The 23,433-nt window shown below is 55.9% G+C and overlaps 1 protein-coding gene across 18 annotated transcripts in view; it reads right to left on the reverse strand.

The window, feature by feature from the left end:
- Positions 1-4,545: 4,545 nt before the first annotated feature.
- The window catches only part of Ncor2 (nuclear receptor corepressor 2), a 162,907-nt gene continuing 144,019 nt past the window's right edge, over positions 4,546-23,433 (reverse strand). For 7 of the 18 annotated variants that reach the window (XM_029477772.2, XM_085837191.1, XM_085837187.1 and 4 more), the window contains 19 exons: positions 21,917-22,057; positions 21,602-21,682; positions 20,944-21,239; positions 19,632-19,986; positions 18,301-18,522; positions 17,605-17,859; positions 16,748-16,897; positions 16,510-16,641; positions 16,240-16,426; positions 14,129-14,658; positions 13,072-13,224; positions 12,838-12,983; positions 12,433-12,626; positions 11,512-11,661; positions 10,831-10,976; positions 10,205-10,258; positions 7,222-7,449; positions 6,209-6,388; positions 4,546-5,740 (listed from right to left, as the gene is read on the reverse strand). In XM_029477772.2, the coding sequence (XP_029333632.1) occupies positions 5,559-5,740; positions 6,209-6,388; positions 7,222-7,449; positions 10,205-10,258; positions 10,831-10,976; positions 11,512-11,661; positions 12,433-12,626; positions 12,838-12,983; positions 13,072-13,224; positions 14,129-14,658; positions 16,240-16,426; positions 16,510-16,641; positions 16,748-16,897; positions 17,605-17,859; positions 18,301-18,522; positions 19,632-19,986; positions 20,944-21,239; positions 21,602-21,682; positions 21,917-22,057 (3,782 nt within the window). In that variant the 3' untranslated portion in view covers positions 4,546-5,558. The remainder of the gene's footprint in view (positions 5,741-6,208; positions 6,389-7,221; positions 7,450-10,204; positions 10,259-10,830; positions 10,977-11,511; positions 11,662-12,432; positions 12,627-12,837; positions 12,984-13,071; positions 13,225-14,128; positions 14,659-16,239; positions 16,427-16,509; positions 16,642-16,747; positions 16,898-17,604; positions 17,860-18,300; positions 18,523-19,631; positions 19,987-20,943; positions 21,240-21,601; positions 21,683-21,916; positions 22,058-23,433) is intronic. The other 11 variants (XM_085837194.1, XM_085837193.1, XM_085837197.1 and 8 more) reach the window with 8 other exon arrangements.

A 23,433-nucleotide genomic window follows, 5' to 3' on the forward strand; every position in this document is an offset into this window, starting at 1 on the left:
ACCCGCACAGCCAGGATGCCCTCTGTTTCTGAGATGCCCCTGGGGGTGGGGGTGGGGGGAGAAGCTGGATATGCCTGGAGCTACTTTCTTCCCACCTGGCATTAGTATCTGAGGGAGCCTGGCTTCCCTGCTCCTGGGAGACAAGGAAGAACTAGAGATTTCCATGTATGCCAGCCTCCCGCCTCTCACCCCAAAAGCCTCCCGTGTGCCAGGCAAGGGCCCTATCACCAATCTATAGTCATAAGCCCAACTGGCTTCCCACTCCAAGGGCTCTTACCTGTTTGAGAATATAGGGTCGCCAGGCTGCCAACTACAATGTGCAGAGCTTGGGAAAGCCCCCCAGTGAGGGAACAAAGGCAGGGGCGGGTAAGGCACCATACCCCAGGTATACTCCAAGTATACCCCAAGTACACCCCTCAGCAGTTCACCTGTCCTGTGGTTATCCAGGGGACCTAGAGATCGGGAGAATGAGGTGCCAGGTTGGAGCAGATCCAGTCCCAATCCTTGGGGGCTCACCACCCTAAGGCCATGTTCCCAGCTGCCCTGCCCTAGAGTGCCTTGTGTCAAATGACCTTTTGCCTAGCCCTCCAGTACCAGGCACAAAGACCCTGTAGTATCCCCAGAGTGGTTCCTGCCCACAGGGCAGTAAGGCTTATAGTAATCACAAGGTGCCTAGGTACCCCTTCTTGTTATTTTTGAGACAGGATTTACGACATCAGCCTTAGCTGTCCTGAAATTCACTCTGTAGACCAAGCTGGCCTTGAATTCACAGAGCTCCATCTACCTCTGCCTCCTGTGTGCTGGGATTAAAGGCACGCGCCACCATGCCTGGCGTGTGCTGCTTTATGCTGCAAAACGTGTGAAAGAATCTGTAGTACTCGTGCCCGCAGTAAACGCGATCAATGTCCTTTCTCATCAGCCAGACTTGTGCCCTGGCCCTCTGGACACCTCGCCGTCTCCCTGGGCAGCAGAGAACCTTGGTCTAGAACCTGGCCCTGGTTCACTCACCCTTTCGTCAGTCACAGCATCCCCAAAAGGAGTGGTGGGGGGGTGGGGACTCGAGATCCTGGTGGCAGCCACAGCTCCCTGGAGACACTGTCCCCACTGCCTGAGGTTCTTTTGTTGGCCATGTCTCAGATCCCTGGACTAGCTGCCAAGGGTGAGGGACGTGTGTCCTTCCACATGGGCCATTCATGGCTTTCTTCCTTCAAACTCCATGCAACCTGTACACCTTGTAATGTAGCTTGTCCACAGCCAAGAAAGAGCTGAGGTGGCCGCCACTACCACAGACGGGCAAGGCTGGTAGAGAGACCCCCGAGCTCCACTGGCCGCTGAACGGCCTCTTACCACAACCCTTGCCCTTGAGCCTCCCTGACCCACCTTGTAGAGTGGTCTACACTAGGCTTGGACCTCTCTCTCTCCACCCTCCTCTTTCACTTTGCAAGCCCAACCTGCTTCAATATTAGAAAGCCAGCCATGCCTTTTCTCATAGATCCCTTGTCCCCACCCTGGCTTTCAAGAGTCTAGCACAGGCTGTGTCCCCCACAACCTGTCTTTTGAAGGCTGCCACTTCTAGGAAGTCCTCCTTGACTGACCTGGTCTGTGTTGTTTCTGAGTCAAGCCTAGGTAGGGGATCAGTGCATATCTGACCAGTGGGCAGAGCTCTCCTAAGGGGAAGGGGTCAGGCTCTATGTGGCTTGATGCAGGACTAGCTCTCTCTGTATTAAGAGACTCAGAGGAGCGAGCTTGGGTGTTCTTAGAGAAGGGTGGACCAGTGTGGCCAGGTGTTTTCCTGGGAGGCAAGGGTGAGAGAAGTCACATGCGCCTCCATTTTAAAGGTGGAGCGAGGACAGGCTGGTTACAGCTAGGGGACAGAAGAAACCCTCCAAAGGCACAAGCTCTGTCTCCACATCCCTGTCATGGTCTGGGCCTCATGGGTTTCATATCTGAGAGGCAGAGATGCGGCTGGAGGAGACAACAGGGTAGCTCAGACCAGCTCCAGTCTGGTGGCAGCCAAGGGACACCACACAGTGAACTGGTGTAGCAAAGCAACCTGACCATCCAGGTGGAGCTGGCTGTGTGCAACATGAGGCCCACAGCACCCCCTGGCTGCTGGCTTTTGTATTGCAGTCTGGACGCAGGCTGAGCCCATTCATGCCAGCCTGGTACAGACCTGCCCGGTGGTCTCCAGGTTTCAGCTCATGTCTGCTCCCGACAGTTCACAGGACAGACAGGCCGCTTGGGAGTCCCTGGAGGATGCAAATGTCTCTCCACACTCTAGCTCAGATATTCCAGGCGGCTGGGGAGGTTGTTCTGGGGAGATACACACCTCCACCAGAGCCTTCATGATCAGAGTCCTGCCTATGGCTGCTTCAGATCCCCTTTCCTTTATCAGACCCAGCAGCCACATGCCAGCAGAGCCAAGGTGGGTTTCATTCTGGAGACTTGGGACCCTCTGTCATGGCATCCCTCCCTGGCTGCCCAGGCTAGGAGCTAAGGATGAGTGCAAGGCAGGCACCTTGGCAGAAAGAGTATGACCCTGCCGGATGAAGACTCCAGTACGGGCCTGCCTGGTTGCTTCCCACACCCCTCTCTTTGAATGGCTGGCCTCTGAGGGCACTAAACCAGCCACCTGGCAGCGGGGTAAGGCCAAGTGAGTTCAGCCCAGGCCTTTGCGGACCAACTCTCAAACCAGCTCTGGAGCCAGGTGGCAGATTGGGGACAGCAGGCTGGGGTGTCACAACATGTACAGACGGGTATGGATGGATGTAGAGGGGCCCCAGGCCCCAGGCTGGAGCAGATCAACTGACTCAGTGCAAAGGCTGGAAGCCCTCTCAGCCCTGCTTCGAGAGTTGTTTTAAATGTCACCCTGTCACAAATGAGGTAAGGGAGCCTCACCTGAAGAGCTGTCCCAAAGGCTTTGATGTGGGAAGGCACACCTGGATTGTGGGCAGCACCTTCAGGCAGCAGCCAGGTGCAAGGGGACTGCCAGGAAGGAGATCACCTCGCCCTTTCACTGAGAGGGGCTCTGCCTCGTTGATAGCACTGCCAACCCCATGGCTGACGGTACAACCAGGCTAAGCTTTCCTGGTGGCCTGGGGACCAGGGGCTCTCTAGAAACCTTCTGAGCTTCCAGGTGCCAGATTGGCACTCTTAGTCAGTGACTTAAGGGTCATCGCCCTGCAGTGAGAGGCAAGCTGTTCTGGGACAACTCTGAGGTATTCAGGTCCAAGGACCACACAAGCTGTTCTCAGCACCGTGGGTGGGGCTTGGCTGTGTTACTGTTTTAAAGCTCACTCAAGGAGCTGGAGAGATGGTTCGGGGGTTAAGAGCACCGGGTGCCCTTCCAGAAGACCCAGAGTTCAGTTCCTGGCACCCACATTGGTGGCTCACAAGCACCTGTCTCTAGTCTGATCTCTGCAGATACCAGGCATGCACTGTGGTGCAGATACACACACAGACCAAACATATTTTTAAAAGCCTATTCTTAATAAATTCTGCTATACACATACACATATGTATATACACACACATACACTTATGTACATATATATATGTATATATATGAATACACATATATACACATACGTATATATACTCATATACACACGTATGTATGTGTACACACACACAAATTCCTGAGCAGTGGTTCTCAACCTGTGAGTTGCAACCCCTTAGAGGCTTGAGCAGCCCTTTCATAGGGGTCATACATATCAACTATCTTGCATATCAGATATTTATGCTATGATTCACAACAGTAGCAAAACCAGTTATGAAGTAGCAATGAAAATAAATCTATGGTCAGGGGGTCACCACACGCGAGGAGCTGTATTTAAGGGTCACAGGAACAGAAAGGTTGAGAGCCACTGCTCTAGAGAACCCTGACTACAACAGGCACCAAGGTGGCAGCAGGGCTCTGTTGGAGTTTCTTAGATCAAACCCAAAGAGGTAGGTGTGGCCATTTTGGTCAGGTCCAAGAATACTTACCACTGACACAACAGGTAGGATCAAAACAGTGCAGAGCAAGAAGCAAGAGTCCCCCAGGACACCCTCACTGTGGGTGTGACTGCTGGAAATTTACACCCACAAGAAAGAACACGAGAAGCTAAGCCACAGGCAGGGACCCCAATGCTTACTACGAGACAGTAATCTTCACCCCGTAAGTCCACACATTGTCACTGTGAAGAATGCAATGACTACCCTCCTGTGACAGGGGTGAATGCCCAGGACCCTTCTCCATGGGTATGAGCACCTCCACATGGTCACCGTATAATACAGGTACCCACTGGCTTCCCCAACAAGTGTGAACACCCCTGTAGGATGATCACTGGTGTGAATGACCAATGGGTCCCCCACAGGTGTGAACATCCAGCAAGGTCTCGACAACACAAGTACCTGGTGGCTTCCTCATAGGTGTGCATGCAGGATGCCCTCTGGTGGCACTGTACTTTGGGGTCAATGTTCACTGCTCAGTGCTGACTTTAAGGAACACTCCCCTTGACTCCTGTGGCTGCCTGCTGCCCAGTGAGAAGCAGAGTACAAACGTTGTCACTTGAGTATATTTGCTTTTTAATTGGAACAACATGTGTAAATGACAGAATGCCGCCGTGCACAGAGAGCGGCCACAGAATACGCATCAAGTCCATTCTGCCCAAGGAAGGGGGTGGGGGTGGGGGGAAGGGCACAGTGCCGTGTGCCGGAGCCCCTGACCCCCAAGTCCTGCATATGGTGGGGCCACCGCCTTGGCTGGCACGTGCCTCTGAGACAGTAAGGTAGAGACCAAAGCACAGCGGCAGAAACACGGGCGAGTCCTTCCTTGTGTGAGACGTCTGAATTAACTCATTGAAGGTATCAAAAATATACCCTGTAAGCCAACACCATTTACACGTGCCTTCCCTCCTGTCGCCGCAGCAACAGGCCGGGGAAACGGTCCAGTTCCTGCAAGCATCCATGCCCCAGGACAGGCCTGGCCCCTTGTGCACCCACTTGGTCTGATGGGCTCCCAGTCTTGTGGGCTGGGTGGCCTGTGGAGACTGCGATGATGACAGCATTGGGGCAGGATAAGCTGGGAACGTCTGTCTGTCCAGTGCGCGAGCGGGCTGGGGGCAGAGGGAGGGGCAGGACCACGCGCGAGTTCAGCTTAGACTTTGGTTCCAAATGCGGTAAGGGGCGAGGCGGTGGCATGGAGGTGCCTGGTCAGCCTGTGGTGGGTCCCTGCTGCCCCAGATGCACGAGTGCGACTGACACACGATTGCTGTCCCCCCCTCCTGGCCCACTGTCCCTCCCCTCCTGTCCACTCCCCTCTCGAGCACCAGGTAAACATCCCCTGAGTGTAAGGTCACTGCGCAGGGCCAGCCCGGGGCGGGAGTCTTAGTTAAGGCTTTAGACAGGCAGGATGCCAGCTCTGGATGAACAGATGAGTGGACGGACGGACAGATGGACGCGCAGGCAGACTCAGGGGCTCCTTCCTCAGTCTCGGGAGTCAGCAGCTGTCTGCTCCATGCTGGGCTGCTTCTGCCTTGTGCGGGGACCTGGCACCGCTCCCCCCCAATCCGTGGTCACTCGCTGTCCGAGAGTGTCTCGTACTGTGAACACAGCAGTGGCTTGGGCTCCTCATCCCAGGCGTGGTGGGGACCAGCTAGGGGCCCGCTGCCTGCCGCGAGGCCAGGTGGGGGCGGGGAGGCCATGACACCTGCCTGTAGCCTCATAATCAAAGGGTTGTAGGGGAATGGCGTGGACCCTGCGAGAAAGATGGGAGAGTGCTGGAGGAGGCTCTGCAAGCCGCTACACGTAGCCACCTCAGGACCCGTCTTCCACATAAGAAACCAGAGCCTGGGACTCTTGGGCCAGGACACCTCTAACTATGGAGTTTCTCAAAACCAGCCTCTTCTCTTTGCCTCTGTGCTAGACAGCCCTACCACCTTTTGACTGGACTACAGTAAAAGCTTTCTGCTTCTCCCTCTGTTCTGTCTTCTACTGCCTTTTACTGTCCTGTCAAAATCCTACAGTGCCTGACTGGCAGGAAAGGCTGCCAGCCCCACCTGTATGACGAGCCATGCCTGGAAGGTCCGGCCAGCTACACAGGATCCTCTGATAGGTTCCTTCCTATATCCTTCCTTGCTAGGTGGTGATCAGGGACCTTCTCTCTTGGGTAGCCCAGGTAACTCCCCAACCCCTGGATACATCTCTGCTCCTAGCTGATACCCACCTGCAGATGAGGGCCGGTCCTCCCACACACGGTTGGTGAGTGGTGTTCGGCGATTGCAGTCCCCCTCTGAGTGTACTGAGGAGACAGAAGGGGGTCGGTCTCCGGACGCTAGGCCTGGTGCTGGCGACTTGGCTTTTCGGCTGCTAGGTCTGCCAGAGACCTTGGCTTTCCCGCCTCCACCTGCAGGGGACAAAGTGGGAAGGGGCCGAGTCAGACGGGGTTGACAGTGGGACACTCACACCAGCACTGAGGAGGGGCAGTGGGGCTGATTCTGCCTTGGGGAGCCACCTGCCTTCTAGGGCCCCCAAGACAGAAACCTAGTGCGAGAAACCCTGAGCCAGGAGGCTAAGAGGTCTACCAGATGGCCAGAGCCAGCCCTTGGTGTGGAGAAAGGAATGAACATTCACTATGAGAGGTTGATGACTATTCCCTTAGGTGTTCCCAGCAGGACTGTACCCCTCACTGAGGAATGTCGGATCTTGGCTGGATGACAGGCATTGCCCAAGACAGCACTCAACTGTGCCGGACTGAAGGCCTCTGCTGAGAGCGCCAGACCGGGGCTGGCCTGACCCTAGAAAGGGACAGCAGGGCACCTCTTTGCTTGTGTCTCTGCTTGGAAACAACAAGTGCTGACGGACATTGGAAGAGTGGGGAGCTGTGCTGTCTGGCCTTCAAGGGGTCATGCCCACACTAGACTCTTCTCTTCCCAGAGGCCCTGGCCACAGTATGGTGGGCCTGGCCGCTGTCATCCCTGTCCACACAGCAGGGGAGGATGTGGGGAGTGATGTGAGCACGGAAAAGCAGCAGTGCCGGGGGTAAAAGGGGGGCGCCCTCTGCAACATGGGGTGTCAGACCAGCTTTGGATTAGCAAACTACATGTCAAACACGCACAAAAATAAGGTCACAGGCTCCCAAGCTTGAGGGGGGAAGGTGAGAGGATTAACGACACCGGGATAAGGAGGGACACAGCCGGGCGGGCGGGCGGGCGGGGGGGGGGGGGCAGGCCTGCAGACCTGGCGAGGTGAGTGCGTGGTCACTCCGTCCGTCAGCAGTGGTTATGGGCATAGCGGCAGCGGGCAGACTGGCGCTGGCATTCAGAGGGTTAAAAGCATTGGCGCCGAGCGGCGGGGGCTCTTCCCACTGATCATATTTACCCATGAGTGCCTTTCTAATAATGGCCTCTAGCCCCATGTTGGTGCTGGCGTGTTCTTGCACCGCCTGGCTTCTACAGGTCATAAGGCCTGGGAGAGAGACAGACAGACACACAGGGGGGCGGGGGCCAGGGAGCCAGAGGGTTGCGAGAGATAGAATGAGGAGGGAGGAGGGAGGAGAGAGAGAGAGGGAGAGAAAGAGAGAGAAAGGGAGAGAGGGAGAGAGAGAGAGACACAGTGAGCACACATCTGGCGAGCATCGTTCATCCCTCCAGCCCGCCTTTCTGTTGGGTGCTGATGGGGTTCCTGACTGTCCCTGCAGCTCGTAGCTGTTCCAGGGAGGGGCTCTGGGGTGGCTAGAGGGTCCCAGCCCTATTCCTATTCTATACTCCAATCCCAGCTGAGGCTATTTTTTAAATTTTGACTCCACGTGGATTGCCAAAGGGGCGGGCAAGGGAAGAAGTCTGTGGTATTGAGTCAAGCTGGAGCTAGGTGCTGGGACAGGGGACAGAAGTCCAGCTGGGGTCTTCTGGTGGGTAGATTCTAGGAAGGGATGTGGGGGAGGAAGGTGACCAGAGAGAGAACCCCTCTGCTGTCCCCTTTTCCTCAAGGGGTTAGGGACCTCAGCCTGCCTGATCCCCCTGAACTAGGCTTGCCTCCCCTGCCCCATGTCTCCCCCACAGGAGCCAGAAAAAGGTAGAGAGCTGGGCACAAGGGGTGGGGTGGGGGTCACAGCCATGCAGTTATGTGCGTGCGAGGACAGGACAGCACTGGACAGGTGAAGGGTCACTCCAGCCCTGGCTGGCCCGGCCCCATGACAAGGACAGAGTGGTCAAATCAACGAAGTGGCCTTAGGAGATGTTTGTAGACTCCACTGAGCCTCTGCAAAGCCTCTCTGGTGTGTTCTCTCTCTTTCTCTCTCTCTCCCCCCCCCTTCCCCTTCCTCCCCCTCTTTCTCTCCACCCCCCACCACTCGAATTGTGCTCTGGGACTTCTGGTAAATGCTGGGGCTGATTAGCAGGCCTGGAACCCCAGCTATTTCTGAGACTAGCTTAGTCTACAGAGGGAGTTCAGTGCAGTTCATGCTAGCCTGGGCCTTCCCTCTGAGAAGAGGGCTGTGTTGTTGCTCACTACAGGACGGGACACTTGCTGGGTTGAGTGCTTCAATCCCAAGTATCAACAAAACTGCTCCAAACCCAGATGGAAAAAAGAACAAAACACTGCCAAGCTCAATCACCCTCCAAACCAAACAAATGAAACAAAACAAAACCCAAAAAACCCAAATCACCACCACCAACAAAACCACAAACAATGACAACGTCATCAGCAGGATTCCTAGCCCATGCCACTGGCCAGTCTCTGATGCCCTGTGAACCTCCAGGCTGCCTGAGCCTTGTGAAAGCCACATGGCCAAACACGCTGGCTGGCAAGCCTCTGGTTTGTAAACTAGCCAGGCTTCTGAGGATGGAAGGGACAGTCACTTTCATAATCCTGTACTGGGGTGACTGCTGGCAGCCTCGGCTTGGGTTTCAGGCAAGCTCGGGCCAGGGCTGGTCATGTGCCCACAGTGCTAAGCAAAGGTTACCAAGAAAAAGCTGAACTTCTAACAGGGGTGAATGCACTCGCGCGCACACACACACACACACACACACACACACACACACACACACACACACTTCAACCTTAAATAAACAAGCCCCACCCCACCACTCCTCTACATCCAGAATGAAGTGGGAGAGAGAGGAGGTAACACAGAAAAGGGGGACAGAGGGGAGTTTCCTGATGGAGCACCGCTCCTGGGCCTTGTCTCCATGGTGTTGAGCTTGTGATCTGATGGCACTGGGCAGAGCTATGACTTTTCTCTCATCTACCTTTGGCGTGGTATTGAACGCCACTGGCTAGGCCTGGAAACATGTCTTTGAGAACTAACATTTAAGGGGCGATGTTTGAGGATGTCTCTGTGTGTGTGTGTGTGTGTGTGTGTGTGTGTGACACAACTAAGTTAGGTTTTAGCACAAATCACTGTATTACCCTATCTATATGCATATACACCCAGGTGTCTAAAACCTATGTCAAGATTTAGCACATTCTAGAAACACGCATCTCCAACCATATTCCTGTCTCGGTCAGTTTCCTTCTGCTTGAGGCTCAGCAAAGGCCCCAGGATGTCCCAGCCAGGATCCCACCCCATCCCCTTTACAGGTCCTGTGGTCTTCTGGAAATGTCCCCAAGGGTTAATCTGGCCACCTTATTCCCTAGGCCCAAGGCTCCACACAAATAAGGAAGTAGGGACCCTTGCCTGTTCCTCTGGCCTGGATTAAGTCCCCACAGCTTCCCCTGTGACACAGTCACCGAGCCCATTTGTTCCCACGACAGTTTCTTTCCCAGGGGGCAACGTGATAATAAGCATGGGAAGCGGATGCTCTAAGCCCCAAGCACCATACTGAAAGCCTGAGACTTCTGCCACAAACTGCACGTGAGTTTGACACTTTTCCCTCACATTACCGCCTGCATCTGATTTAGAAAACGGCCAGAGACTTTAGTGTGAAAGATGCCTGCGGCACCCTGAATCTCTGCACCCCAAGGCCAATCCCTCAGGTCCACACTTGGTGACGTGCCCCAGCCCCAGCAACTGGGCAAGTGTTTCCAGGGTGTACCTAATACCCACTTGAGGGACCCTGACCTCAAACCTTGGTAACTCCTCACGAAGGGAGGAGCCTAGGCAGTGGAGGCTGCCCATCTGTGTCATTCTGGGTCCACTGAGACCAGGGAGAGGCTAAGGCTCCTTGTCCCCAAGTCAGCACTGGGGAAGGGAGTTTACCATGAGGACACACAGGAGGGTTACCTGCTCCAGTGATGGCGGGCATGTTGAAGATTTCCGTCCCAGGCTGGCCAATATCTAGAGCAGGGTAACAAGGTGGGGAAGGGCTGAGTTCACAGGTCCTAGGAGATCTGCACCCCTGCTTGTCCCCCGTACAGTCCGAGTTGAATGTCTGGGCACAACTAGGCATCTGATGCTCCAGGTTTACTCAGATGGTTGGTCACTACCTTAGGCCTGTTACCTGTGAGGGCTTCTATACTCCAGAAAGGAAGAACCTTGCCTGTCTGTCCAGGCCACCCTGGGGAGGGGACAGTGCAAAGCTGTCATGTGTTGCTTTCCCGTGCATTCTTGTAAGCATATGGCCCATGTGACCCTGCGCTAAAGACATGAGTCCTTGTCCACCCACATCAGCTGTGGTGAAAGGCATTGTGTCTGTGGCATGAACCTGGAGTAGTGCGCTGTGCTCCTCAGCACCCAGCACAGGGCTGTCTCTACAGGTTTCCTTGTGTACCTACTGTGTGCAGGGCATTACCGAAGTGCTATATGCTTTGTCAGTTAGTACCAACTGGCAGCACGTCGGGCTCTTCCATGGTAAGGTTTAAGAGTATATCTCCCTCCCGGTGCCTGCTCTAGCCCTGGCTTCCCCTTACTGTATTCTGGCTCGTTCCGGTTGTGGGTGTTGAGTTTCTTGTTGATCTCCTGCTTCTTCGACTTCACCATGGCGGAGTTGCTCTCTGTCAGCTTACTGAAGAAGGCTGGCGGCTGGCTGGTGTTGCCTGGAGACTTAGAGCCCATCCTGCGGGGAGCATGAGACACCAGGGTCAGCAGGCTGGGCACTGTGACCTTTAGCAACAGGGAGCTCACCACTTGAGCTACCGTGAGGTGCTAAGGACCAGCTGGTTCCCATCCCAGGCCTGCTGGGATCTGAACTTAGCCTTGGCTTAGGGAAGTTTGTGAGCCTCCCAAGTACGCTGTGAATTGCCCCAAAGAACATCTTATTGCTAGATTTGACACAAGACTCCCCAGGGAACTGGACAGGTGCAGGTCACACCCTCGCTGAAGTCCATGTCCACCCCTATCCAGTCTGGGTCAACTTAGTTCATTCCCAGATCAGCAGCAAGCGATAAAACAGGGTTCAGGCTGAGATCCCAGACACAGGGATACCAGGCACCAGGATGCCAGACACAGGGTGCTGCAACGGAAGGCCCCTGAAGGTCTATCAGCCCGCTGAGCTGTGAGGGATTAATGGTCTCCATATTGGAGGGCCGAGGCCTTGGGTGTACATGGAACTGACACCACCATCTCTAAGTGCGGATTTGTGCTATGGGTACCTGGGCTCGCCCTGTTCCCCGTCCCGATACAGCAGTGGGTACGCAGCGCTCCGAGCATGTCCTGGCTCAGTCATGCCCTCTGGTGGGGACACGGGCTCAATGGCATCCTCGCTGCTGCCCAGGACCGATGTTTTGCTGGGTTCTGGGGACCTGATGGAGATAGCATCCTAGCTGAGGGTGAAGTTCTACCCAGCGATGAGGATACCCCACTGCCCACAGCGGGGCCCTGCACATTTCCCTGTAAATGGCCACTCTGCAGCTGAGGTATGGAGACCCCAGTGGGCTACTAGGATCTTCTGAAATAACCTAAGACTTGTGAGCTTTTGTCGATTTTTGAGTCGGGTTCTGGCTGTACATCCCAGGCTGCCCTGAAGTTCACAATCCTCCTGCCTCAGCCTGGCCAGAGCTCCCTCACCTGAGTAGAGTATGTGCCACCACTCTGGGCTACTCAAGAGTGTTCTGACTCACGTTGTGAGCCCCACTGAGGCACCCATGCCAGGACCTCACTGTCTACACCCGTGCTTCTAAAATCAAACTCGTACAAGACGCCTCACTCCGCTCCTAAGCCTAGGTAGGGCCCCAGCTTCTCTCATGCCCTGAGCCTCGGGCCCAGCCAGGGTAAGTATGTGTGCATTGTATGGGATGGTAACTCACTTCTCTATGCCTCAGTTTTCCTATCTGCTAAATGGGCGTGGGACATCTGACCCCCTAGCTGAGTTGGCATATATAGGACACTCAGTTGGCATATGGGAGCCTTGGTGTGCCACCTTCCTGATTAGATGCTTTGTGTTGGTTCTGGGAGCTTAGTGAACTTCTGTATCCCTGAGCCTCAGGTTCCCATTAGCCCAACACAGTCAAGCTCACCCTACCCCCCAGTGTCCTTCAGTCAAGCATCTGACACAGACATGAGTATATTCTCACCTTTTGCCCCCTTCACTGTGGGGGGATCCCCGGGCTGGGGTGCCATGGTCGGGGGGTGGGAGGTAGAGGTCACTGGGTGGGCGGCGAAGATCCAGGACAGGGCAGCTGGCTCCGGGAAAGGAGTAGAGAGGGGCGGGAAGGGGGCCGCTGAGCTGCTGCGGGTGGTGGCGCGTGTAGTCCTGCGTAATGACCTCCTGTGGGAGGGGGCAGGTCAGGACTTTCAGTGTAGGGTAGGGCAGAACCCTGATCTGACTGGTCTCCTGGGTGAGTGTCCCCGGGCAGACCTTATGGTGACAGCCGCCACAGGACTGAGTGTACTGGCTAGTGCATGCTAGCATCTGTCTGACTATGGGACGTCACTCTCCTATCCACCCCAATGGCGGGGGCCCAGAAATAGGCACTTACACTGATGTGCTGAGCCAAGGTGACCACCCTCTGGTGACCTTTGATGCCTGGGGCAGTCTGGAGGAGTGGGCTGGATGAGGGCTGGCTCTCGGGCAGTGGCCGCAGATGTGGGAGGTGGGCAGCCTCCGCACTGAGCTTCATGGGGCCTAAGGAGGTGAGCAGAGCTTGTCAGGGCCTGGGGACAGCGTGGAGCCGTGCCTCAGTCTCCCCACCCGCCACTCTCCCGGGTGTTACCTGGCTGCTTGTGCCGCAGCTCCCCTTCTAAGTGGCTCTTCTCCAGCTCTTCCAGAGGTTTGGAGAGCCCCTTGTCGTGGGTCAGGCTGGGGGAGCTCACCGGGCTGATGGGCTCCACCCCATCGGGGCTGTAGCCAGCTCCGCTGTGGTAACCTGAAACAGGTGAGCTGGGGTCAGAAGGTGGGTGGGCTTGGGCTTGGGGGGGCTTGGGACGAGCCATTACTCCACAGTGTGGGCCTCAAGATGGAAGGAAATTATCTAAGCCTAGGGGTGGTCAGAGAGGAGGAATGGCAAGTGACAGACATTTCCATGTATCAGGATACAGACACACCCAAAGGATTGTGGGAGTCTGGCTTGGGCAGTGTGGGGCTCGGGTAGCTTGGGCAGTGTGGGGCTCGGGTAGAAGAGGAGAGACTGGGGGAGGCGGTGGTGGAGAAACTGGAGAGGGGGCTTGAGTGTGCATGGGGTCAGGGTGTGATGGTGTGGGGTTCAAGCTGAGTGACACCATGTCCCCAGACACCGTGTCCCGAGCCCTGCCTTGTCCCAGCCCCACTGTCCCTGATCACTCCCCCTTTGGGCTTTATGCTGGTGTGGGAAGAGGTGGGCACCCAGCCTCCCCCCCACCCTGTCTCGCCCCTCGCTCCCTGCCTTGACTTCCTTCAGGAACAGTAGCAGCAGTCAGCTGGTAGCCCCTGCATCCCCACTCCCCAAAACGAAGGTGCAGGTGGTGGCGGGAGATGGGAGGCGCGGTCGGAGTCCAAACCACAGATCCATTCATTAAAGGAAAAAAGGTGAAAAATCCAAAAAGAAAAAAGGAGGAAAAAAAAAAAAGAAAAAGAAAAAGGAAAAAAGGAAAAAAAAACTCATGATGACAGGATGGGCAAACGATGAGGGGCCCGTGTGGGCGGAGTCACCACAGCGTGCCAACTGACCAGGATGACGAGCTCGAAACAAAATACCAAAACCAACCGAAAAAGGGGGAAAAATTAAAAGCAAAGATCTGAAAATATCTTTAGGCCACAGATGGGGTGGGCAGGCGGCGGGCCGGATGTCTTACCGTCGCCAGGGGAGTCGTTGGCCAGCGAACCTCCTTCTCGCGGCCCCCTTTCGTGAGCAATTTGACGCGTGATTATTGCGTCTATGAACGTGGCCGCTGTCAGGGTGGTCTTACCCAGAGAACGGAGTTCCAATTCCTGGATGGAAAAGGGTTTACTTTGAGTCTTTTCTCGGTGCAGATCTGAGGCCGAGGTGGGCGCCGGCGGGTCCGGACTGGCATGGTGGGGTGCAAGGCTCTTTGCTGGGGTGCGGGCGATGGCTGTGTGGCTGGAGCTGGGGGGTGCTAGGGATCGGGGCTCGGAGCTCTTGCTGGGTGAGGAGGCGGGCTCCCGGGCAGGGGGTTTGGAGAGGAAGGCATGGCCAGCGTCCACACAGGGCCGCTCGGGCCGGGCGACCCGAGAGGTCTCCTTGGGTAACAGGACGGGCTCCATGAGGGTAGGGTAGACCCCTTCAAGGGTGCCACCAAGTGGGCAGTGGGTGGCAGGTGGGAATGTGGCAGCTGGGCGGACAGGCGAAGAGGTGGAGGTGGACCTGCAAGGACAGGGAGAGAGTCAGGCAGTGCTGGCCAATGGCTTCCTACCTCACACCTTCAGAGTCCCTGACTGAGAGTCCCTGTCTAGATTCTCACTCTCTGAGGCTCCCGGAGCAAGTGCCCTCCTGACTGACCCTCCTATGCTGTGCTCGGCTCCATTCAGTCCCTCTCACCTAAAGCTTCTTACCCTCCCAGGTGATCAGAATACAGCACTTAAGGCAAGGGTGCCCGAGCTCCTGGGAAGACAGTGACAGAGGCAGGCTATCCTCTCCCAAGGGTCAGAGAGAAGCCTGGTGCGGGGAGGGCAGGAGGCTCAAGCAGGGCCGGTAGGAGGCACGCCTAGAAATCGGCAGGAGCGCGGAGGAGCCTCTCAGCAGTGTGGAGCATGAGAGCCAGGAAGCATGAGACTGACTTCAGGCAAAAGGCAGGCATCCCAGCACCAGCGCTGTGGGCAGCACCAGCCCTGCAGCCTCACATTAAGCTCCCAGTTCTGTTCTCTCAAGTTGTTACTTCTGGGCCTTATACACTAATGACTACCAACTGACTCCATGCACCCACCCCATCATCCACCACCTGTAGTCCATCCATTCATTCATTCACTCTTCTATCCATTCATCTGCTCATCCATCCACACGCATCCATATCCATCCATCCACTCTCACCTTCCTTTCTATCCATCTCTACTTATCTATCCATCTACCACTGATACACTGCCATCCAGCTGCCCAGTGTCTACCCATTCATCTGTGTGTCTTTCTATCCATCTCTACTTATCTATCCGTCTACCACTGATGATACACTACCATCCTGCTGCCCAGTGTCTACCCATTCATCTGTGTGTCTTTCTATCCATCTCTACTTATCTATCCGTCTACCACTGATGATACACTACCATCCTGCTGCCCAGTGTCTACCCATTCATCTGTGTGTCTTTCTATCCATCTCTACTTATCTATCCATCTACCACTGATACACTGCCATCCAGCTGCCCAGTGTCTGCCCATTCATCTGTGTGTCTGCTTACCTGTCCATCAGTCCACACATCCACCTATCCAATTCACCCATTCATCCACCCAGGCACATATCCATCCACTTACACCTATCTATCTGCTCCAACTCATCCATCCATCCCCCCATCTGCCCCATGTCTATCTATCTACCCCTTCATCTGCCACCAATCAACTTACTCATATATGCATCCATCAGTCCATCTATCCATTTGTCTATCCATCCATTCATCCATCTCTCCATCCATCCATCCCCACCCATCCCCCTGGGTTCTTTGTTCACCCTGATACCTGTCTATCCAGAGCATCCTCTATCCGCCTACTGTCATCTGCCCAGCTACCTGCTTCTATCTCCCTGTCTACTCATTGCGTGCCCTCTCCTCTGGGCCATCCTCCACCTGCCTGCATGCCACCCATCTACCCACTCTCTTGTAATCTCACTTGCTCACCCACCTTCTGATCCTGCTGCCATCTGTTCAACTCTCTACCCATCTGTCCACCCACACACACCCCTCCCACTCAGCAAACCCATCTGTGTGCCCTCCCCCCAGGCTTGTTCCCCCCGGTGCCAACCTGGCCCACCTCAGGACCGTGGGCGTGCCGGGTTCCACGGAGGTGACCACGCCCTTCATGCTCGTGTTGTGCAGCACACTGGGCCTCTGCTGCAAGGCGTCCTGGGTCCGGGGGGAGATGGGCGAGTGCTGGTGGGTGTGGGAGGCGGGGCGGCTGCTGCCCCCAGCCCCGCTGCTCTGCTCCGTACCTGGTGACAGGCCGCCGAGTCAGGGGGCAGGCCCAGGTGGCCCATGAGGACCTGGGGGTGGGGCGGGGTCTGGGGTGCCCTACCAGGTCTCCAGATGGGTGCATGCTCCACTGTAGTGGTAGACGTGAGGATGGACTTGTCTCGTTCCCGCTCACGTTCCCGTTCACGCTCCGATGAAGATGTGGCAGTTGGTTTAGCTAGGTGAGTGGGGCCTCCTGGAAACCCCGGGGCCAGAGTGTGAGCCAGAGCCAAGGGGCCAGAACTTACCTGCAGGGCATCGGGAGTGAGGCCCAAACCCACCCACCCACTTGCCAGGCGCACCTGGGGATAGCGGTGAGCTACTGTGGCGGCTGCTGAAGGGTGGGGGCGCGGTGGGGAGGTAGGCAAGGCGGTCGATGGCGGTGGCAGGGGTGCCTGGCGTTGGTGGCACCAGCACGGGCAGGTGTGGCACTTGGGACAGGTCGATAATGCCTGCAGGGGTCAGGGGGGGTATCAGCTGCAGGGGTCTGACCTCTTGTCCCCAAGGGTGTAGGCCTGAGACCTTGCACCTGCTGTACCCCTCCCTAGGACCAGGCTTGGCCCCAGGCCCCCTTCTCAAGGCTCTGATGGGTAGTGTCTCTCAACCAACATCTTTTGAACCAAAACACTGCCATCACCCTCTGAAACCCACAGAGCTGCTCAACAGTTGTGACAAAGTGACCCGGGCTCTTCACAGGCTCTGGAAGTCAGTGCTCCAAAAGGCTTCACACTCATTCCTTTCTGTTTTTTTTTTTTTTTTTTTTTTGGGGGGGGGTGACACATTTGTATTAAAAATGGACTCCCGTAGCCCAGGCTGGCACCTCAAGCTTTATGTAGCTGAGGCTGGCCTTGAACCTCCTGCATACTTAGAGAACAGGTATGCAACACCCAGTCTAGCCTGTGTTCTGATCTCTTGGATGTCAAAAGATGCCTCATACCAAAGTCTCAGAACAACATGCATGGTAGCTAGAGGTGCCTGCTAAGTACACAGCAGCTAGATGTGAAAATATCTAAGCAGTACCACCCTGCTTCTCCCAAGGAGCCAGCATGCACCACCTAGTTCACCCGGGCAACTGTGACCCCTGTTCCCACCTTACACAGTGCACACAGACACTCGTCTTCTGCAAACCTCTGCTGAGGGCACATCCTGGGCAACTCACCTCGTGGGCCAGCGGCATAATTGAGGGCCAGCGAGGACTCTCGCGGTGACAGACCCCTCAGCATGTCAGCACGCTGGGCCATGGCAGAGGCAGCGTTGTGGTGCATCTGCTGCGAGGTGATGTAGTCATTGATGATGGTCTGGCGGTTCTCCAGGGCCGCGGTGTCAGGGTAGCCGCGGATGAGGTAAGGCGGGTACAGGTGTGGGTAGGTGGGGCTGGGGGCCAAGTGCCGGGGCAGGTAGTAGGCTGCGGCTGCTGGGGAGGGAGGGAGGGAGGGTCAGGTGGCCCATGTCTTATCTTCATGCTCCCCACTTCAGCTTCCTCTCCTTGTGTACCCACATGCCTCCCCAGTGCACACACAGAGCTTAAGACTCGCTCCCTCATCATGTGGGGTGTCTGCTGTCAATGGTTTGTCAATGCTCCCAGATATAACGCGTCAAAATATAGCTCCTGACACCCTAACAAAGGAGCCTTTAAAAAGGCTCAAGTCATGGCACTCACTGGAGCCCCTCACTTACTGCAAGGTACAGATGAATCCTCCAGGAAAAGAAGCCCACTGAGAGACAGGATCCCAAGCCCACCCCTGGAACCTGCCCTGGGCTAACACTAAGCCTAGCCCCAACTCTCTAGACCCCAAGAGCCCACCCAAGGAAGTAGAATCATTAAGCCCCAAATCTACAGGCCCAGGACACCTACCTGCTTCCAGAGGGATCCCTCGGGGTATGGAGGTGGGGTCAAAGGCCAATGGGATGTGACCACGGTACAGGTCCACACCAGTCACACCCCGGAGCAAGTGCTCATAGGGGGAGATGGGGTGAGGGTGGTGCTCGGGCACAGTGCTGTGTGGGGACTTGGCGATTTCCCGGGGTGTAGATGTCAGCTTCCGGTCCTGGGACGCCTTGCTGGATAGGAGGCTGCCTGTAGGGACAGGTCACAGTAGCCTCAGCCTCAGTGGGGCCACCAGGCTGAGCTGTCACAAACCCCAGGGCCTCTTGCCCCTCTGCTGTTGGTCCCCTGGGAAAATATCCATTTACTCCCTGTCACCATTCCGAATTCACTCCACCAGTCTGACTTTATCATGGGCTGGAGCACCCCAAGAACAAAGCAGGCAAGAACCCTGAGCCCCAAGAAGCCATTCGCTCCAGGTCGGAGATGAACCACAAAGTAGGAAGCGCACAGGCTTGAGAGAGAAATGATCTCAATGCTTTGGAAGTGCACCCTGAGACAATGAATCAAAACACAGGTCTGACACCTAACACAAGCCCAGCCAGGATGTGGCTGGAACTGGTCATAGCTTCCCCTGGTGGCCCTGACATCTGAATTAGGGTGGTGTGGGGTATACAGGGGTTGGCTAGAAACAGAACCAAAGGTGGAGCCTTCTAAAGAGGGGACCAGCACAGGAAAAGGCTGGGAAGGATCAGAGAAGGAGAGTGGAAGTCAGGGAGGTAAAAAGAATCAGAAAGGGAAACAGAACTCGGGGGTGATGTCACAGGCGGGGGCTTCAGACCAGCAGTGCTACTGGAAAGATGAAGCCTACGGAGTGATAACTGTTTCATTCGAACGATTTTACTTTAATCTTTTTGTGTGTATGTGTGGGCACATGAATGAAGGGAGAAATGTGCCATGGTGTGTAGTGAGAAGTCAAGACAATTTTGAAGGTCAGTTTTCACTCTCCACTATGCCTGGGACATTTAACTCCCACTTATGGCCCGTGACCTTTAGGAGACTCTCCTGTCTTGGCCTTCTGTCTCACCGTGAAGCATAACAATTACACACGTGCATGAGTGTGCCTGGCTTATGTGGGTGCTGGGGATTTGAACTCTGGTCTTCATGCTTATGCAGCTACTGAGCCTTCTCCTCAGCCTTGAATTATTTAAAAACCACTTTATCAGGGGGCCCTGTATGCAGTGTGGGGGCAGGGCAGGAGACAGACTGGCTGTGGCAAGAGGCAGTGGCCAGAGTATCCTGTAGGAATTGAGCTGTCCCCTCCCCACAGCTGGCAGCCTGAGGGAGTCTCACCCACTGACCTTCCTGAAGGCGTGGCGTGGGCTCCCTCGTGGTCACAGGGGAGCCACGTGGCAGGTGACTGGTGAAGGGTGCCCCGTGGTCTTCGTAAGTCAGTGGGCTTTGCCGTGGCTTGCCCAGCTCAGGCACGACGACTGGAGCCCCACGTGTGATGGAGCCCCCTGCACCACTGCTGGTCCCTGATCGGCTCTTCAGACTCTCTTCATAGCAGGCACGCTCCAGTGCCCGGGCGTCAGCCATTATGTCCAGCGGGTGCAGGGCAGGGAAAGGCCGGCCAGGGCTGCCGATGATGGAGCGCACGTCGTGTTTCTTGGTGCCAGTGGAGGGTGCCCCAGAGTCGTACTTGAGTGGGGTGCCCTGGGGAGAGGGTGCAGGTCTGTATTTGGCTGGCCAGATGCCGCTCTTCCTGTATGTCTGCACAGGATGGGGCATCTCTAATCCCTTGGGCAAATGGACAGAGACCTCTAGCAGAACATGATGTCCAGAGGCTGGACACCCTGCTCACTTGAGTCTGGCTACACATCCAGGGTCACCTACCGGCCTAGAGGTTCCAGAGTGAGGCTAACTTCAGGTCAACACAACCTTCCTCACCCAGTGGGGACTGGACCATCTTGCAATGCTATGGAATTCCATAGCCAGATGCACCTGCTGCCACCCCAGCTGTGGCTCTGGTCCCAGACTGGAGTTACATATTCCCTGTCAGGTCTCAGAGGGCACCACAGAGAAGGGAATTATTGGACATCATGGAGAGGATCACATGGGGATCCAAGCCGGGGACACTGAGCACAGCTAGGTCCTAGATCTCAACTGCTACTCAATGTCTGTGTTGTTATTAAACGTTATAACTTTGGTGACTGGCATTAAGCTAGAGTACAGCTTTGTAGCCTAGGTTAGCCTCAAATTTATAACCTTCCCGACTTAGCCTTCTAAGTCCTGGGTCCAATAAGAGGAGTGGCACCTAAGCTTTCAAAAGAATTCTCTAGAATCATTCTGGCCCGTCACTGAGTGTGTCCCTGGCTCAGGGGATAGCCCTCCCTAGGCGCCTTTGTCTGGCTGTTTTGTCTTTCTCTTTCCCATCAAGCTATGACCAAGTTAGGGGACAGTGGCTCTAGGCTTGACACATACATGCAGGTGGAGACGTGGGGAGCAGCCAAGTGACGAGTTAGGGACATAAGCCTTGGGTTTCACAAATACTGTCAGTGACCAGGGTCAGCTGCTGATGTCTCTGGGCCTCAGTTTATAACCCAATGCAACGAGGGCAGCATTAGCACCCCCTCAGGCATGCCCATGCCCCCCTCCTCTGCACTCTCGTACCTGGGTGATGGAACCCTCTTTCAGAGGCCGTGGTGCCAGGGGTAGCTCAGGTGTGCGGCGCAGCTCCTCTCTTGGGATCTCATGGATAGAGCGACCTGCCTCCTTTACAGTTGCTACCACACCCTCGTGAGTCGGCTTCAGCTTCAGGGGACCCAGAGGGTCCAGGGGCCGGGGCTTGTAGGTCTCAGTCAGGTCCCGAGGTGGTGGTGGGGGCGGTGGTGTCCCTTCTCGCTTCAAGAGCTTGGCCTCCCGCCGTAAGTAGTCCTCCTGTGCCTCCACATAGGACCTCGGGATGCCTGTCGGGCACACAGCATTGGCTGTCCACTGCCTTGCCTGGCTCGGTCTGGGTCAGCACAAATCCTCCCTTCCTGTGGGACCCTGGGCATGTGAACTGACTTTTCTAAGCCTGTCTCTTCATATGCCGTGAGGATGCTAAGTAAAACCACACTGCTCAGTTTACCACAGAGACACGAGCTAAAGTTCCATTCAATCTGGACGCCCTCCCAATCACTAGCAAGGCGTGCTTGCATGAAGCTTTGGAGTCGGGGCCAAGTATTCACTCCATCTATAGACCATGGGTGGGAAGCTCAGCCTCTGTTTCCAACCCCTTAGCTGGTACTTGGCCCGGGGGCGGAACCACACACCGTGAGGGAGGTACCTTGCGTGATGGAGCCTCGGATGTGATGCTGCTCCTTGAGGTGGGGGCTGTGCTGCTCAGGGATGGCGCGGCCCATGAGTCCTGGGGAGAACAGGAATGGTGTCACCATATGGTGTCCGGGAGGACTGGGGTCTACCACTAACAATTTCCATCATGATGCAAGACCCAGCAAGAAAGCGCCTGCCCCCCTTCCCTGGGCCCCATTCTGCAGTCAAGCTTGTCAAGAGGCCACCTCCCTTTCCATTCTGGCCCGAGTGCCTGGGAGGTTCCTGGACAGCGCTCAGTCCTGATAAGTGGCTACAGCAGGACACTTACCCTCGATGCTGGCTGAGGTGACAGTCCTGCCTACACGGCCCTCCATCATGTCATAGGTACGTTTAGGGGCAGCAGTCTCGTGGGGTGGGCCCGAGCTGCTCCTTCCATCCTCCTTGGAGCACTGTGACACGGACATACCACCTGGGAAACGGAGAAAGCACACGATGTGGGACGGCTGCAAGGGGCTGGCACCACAGGCACAGTGCTAGGCCTGCCAATAGGCAGAGCTGGAAGGAGGCCCTGCCATCCCACAGATGGGACCCTCAAACCAGCTCAACTGGCGGAAAGAGCAGGGCATGCCTGCCCGGGCTTTCTAAGTGGGTGGGTATGCGTCTGTACCCATAGGTGTATGTGCACACTAAAGATGTCAACACAGTCTGAGTCGGCAGGGAAGCCCCCACAAGCTCCTGCAGCTCTGCATGTGCACAAGTGGGAGTCCAAGGACCATGTGAGGCCAGTTTACAGGTGTGCCTCCGTGTGCCAGGGACAGAGTGGCTTTGCTATCCCTGGTGACTTGGGACATGCTGGCTAACGTACAAGAATACAAAGAAATATTGTAAAGAAAGGGCTGGCAGCTGGGGCTGGGACTGATGGTGGGTGACACTCTGAACTGCCTCAGACCCACTGGGTCCAGAAGAGATGCACAGGACACCCCATCTCCACAAAGACAGGCTGGAAGGTTACAATCTAGCTCTTTGGGGCTGTCACCAGGACATGCAGCTGGCACCTAAGGCAGCTGGTGCCCTTGTCCCCTGGATACACGGGGTCACTTGTGACCTCAAGGACCAGGGGGCTGTGGGGCTCAAGGAATAGGGAAGCTGGCAGTCCCCAGGCCTGAAGCAGCGAGTGTTTGTAGGGTGCCTGGTTGTTGGGGGGTGCTTCCCAGGGATGGGTTCCTCAACTTTTAGGTAGCACTGGCTACGTTTTCTAGCCAGAGAGGAGGGTGACACGGCTCTGCCACAGCCCTTCCCTGTCACGGCATTCAAGGCTGCCCCCAGCTTTCCCAGCCTATGTAGGGGGAAGCTGCCAAAGCCAGCCCTGGCCTCATCTGGGTTGTATGACTGCAGGACAGAAGTCACTCCCCTGCCTGCGTCCTGGTATCACTTCAACTCTGCCTGGTTCTAAAGAGACCTCTATAGACCCCACAGCCTCGCCCCTAACAAGGGCTGCCTTGTCTCACCAGGGCCAGGACGGTATTCTCATAGAAAGACCCTGAGCATGAAATGTGCCCACCTCCCTATCAGTAAGGTAGGCAGAACCTAGGCCCAGCCCCCAATCTGTCTAGGCTACAACGCCAACTCCAAGGGCCCCTTCTCAGCAAAGTGGAGACACGCCACAACGGCTGTCTGGGGCCGTGTGTTGCAGTCTGGTCTTCATGACTCCTAATCAACAAGGGGTTTCCAACACACTCCCAGCAGGGGCGAGCTGGCAGGGAAGTACTATCTGCTATGTGCTTGCTTGCTAAGCCTCAGCCTAGCAAGGTGGTTGCTCTCAGTGGCCTTGCTATGTCTGTCTTG

This window comes from Mus caroli, unplaced genomic scaffold (assembly GCF_978045245.1).
Source record: "Mus caroli unplaced genomic scaffold, Mus_caroli_1 scaffold_4, whole genome shotgun sequence".
Lineage (NCBI taxonomy): Eukaryota > Metazoa > Chordata > Mammalia > Rodentia > Muridae > Mus > Mus caroli.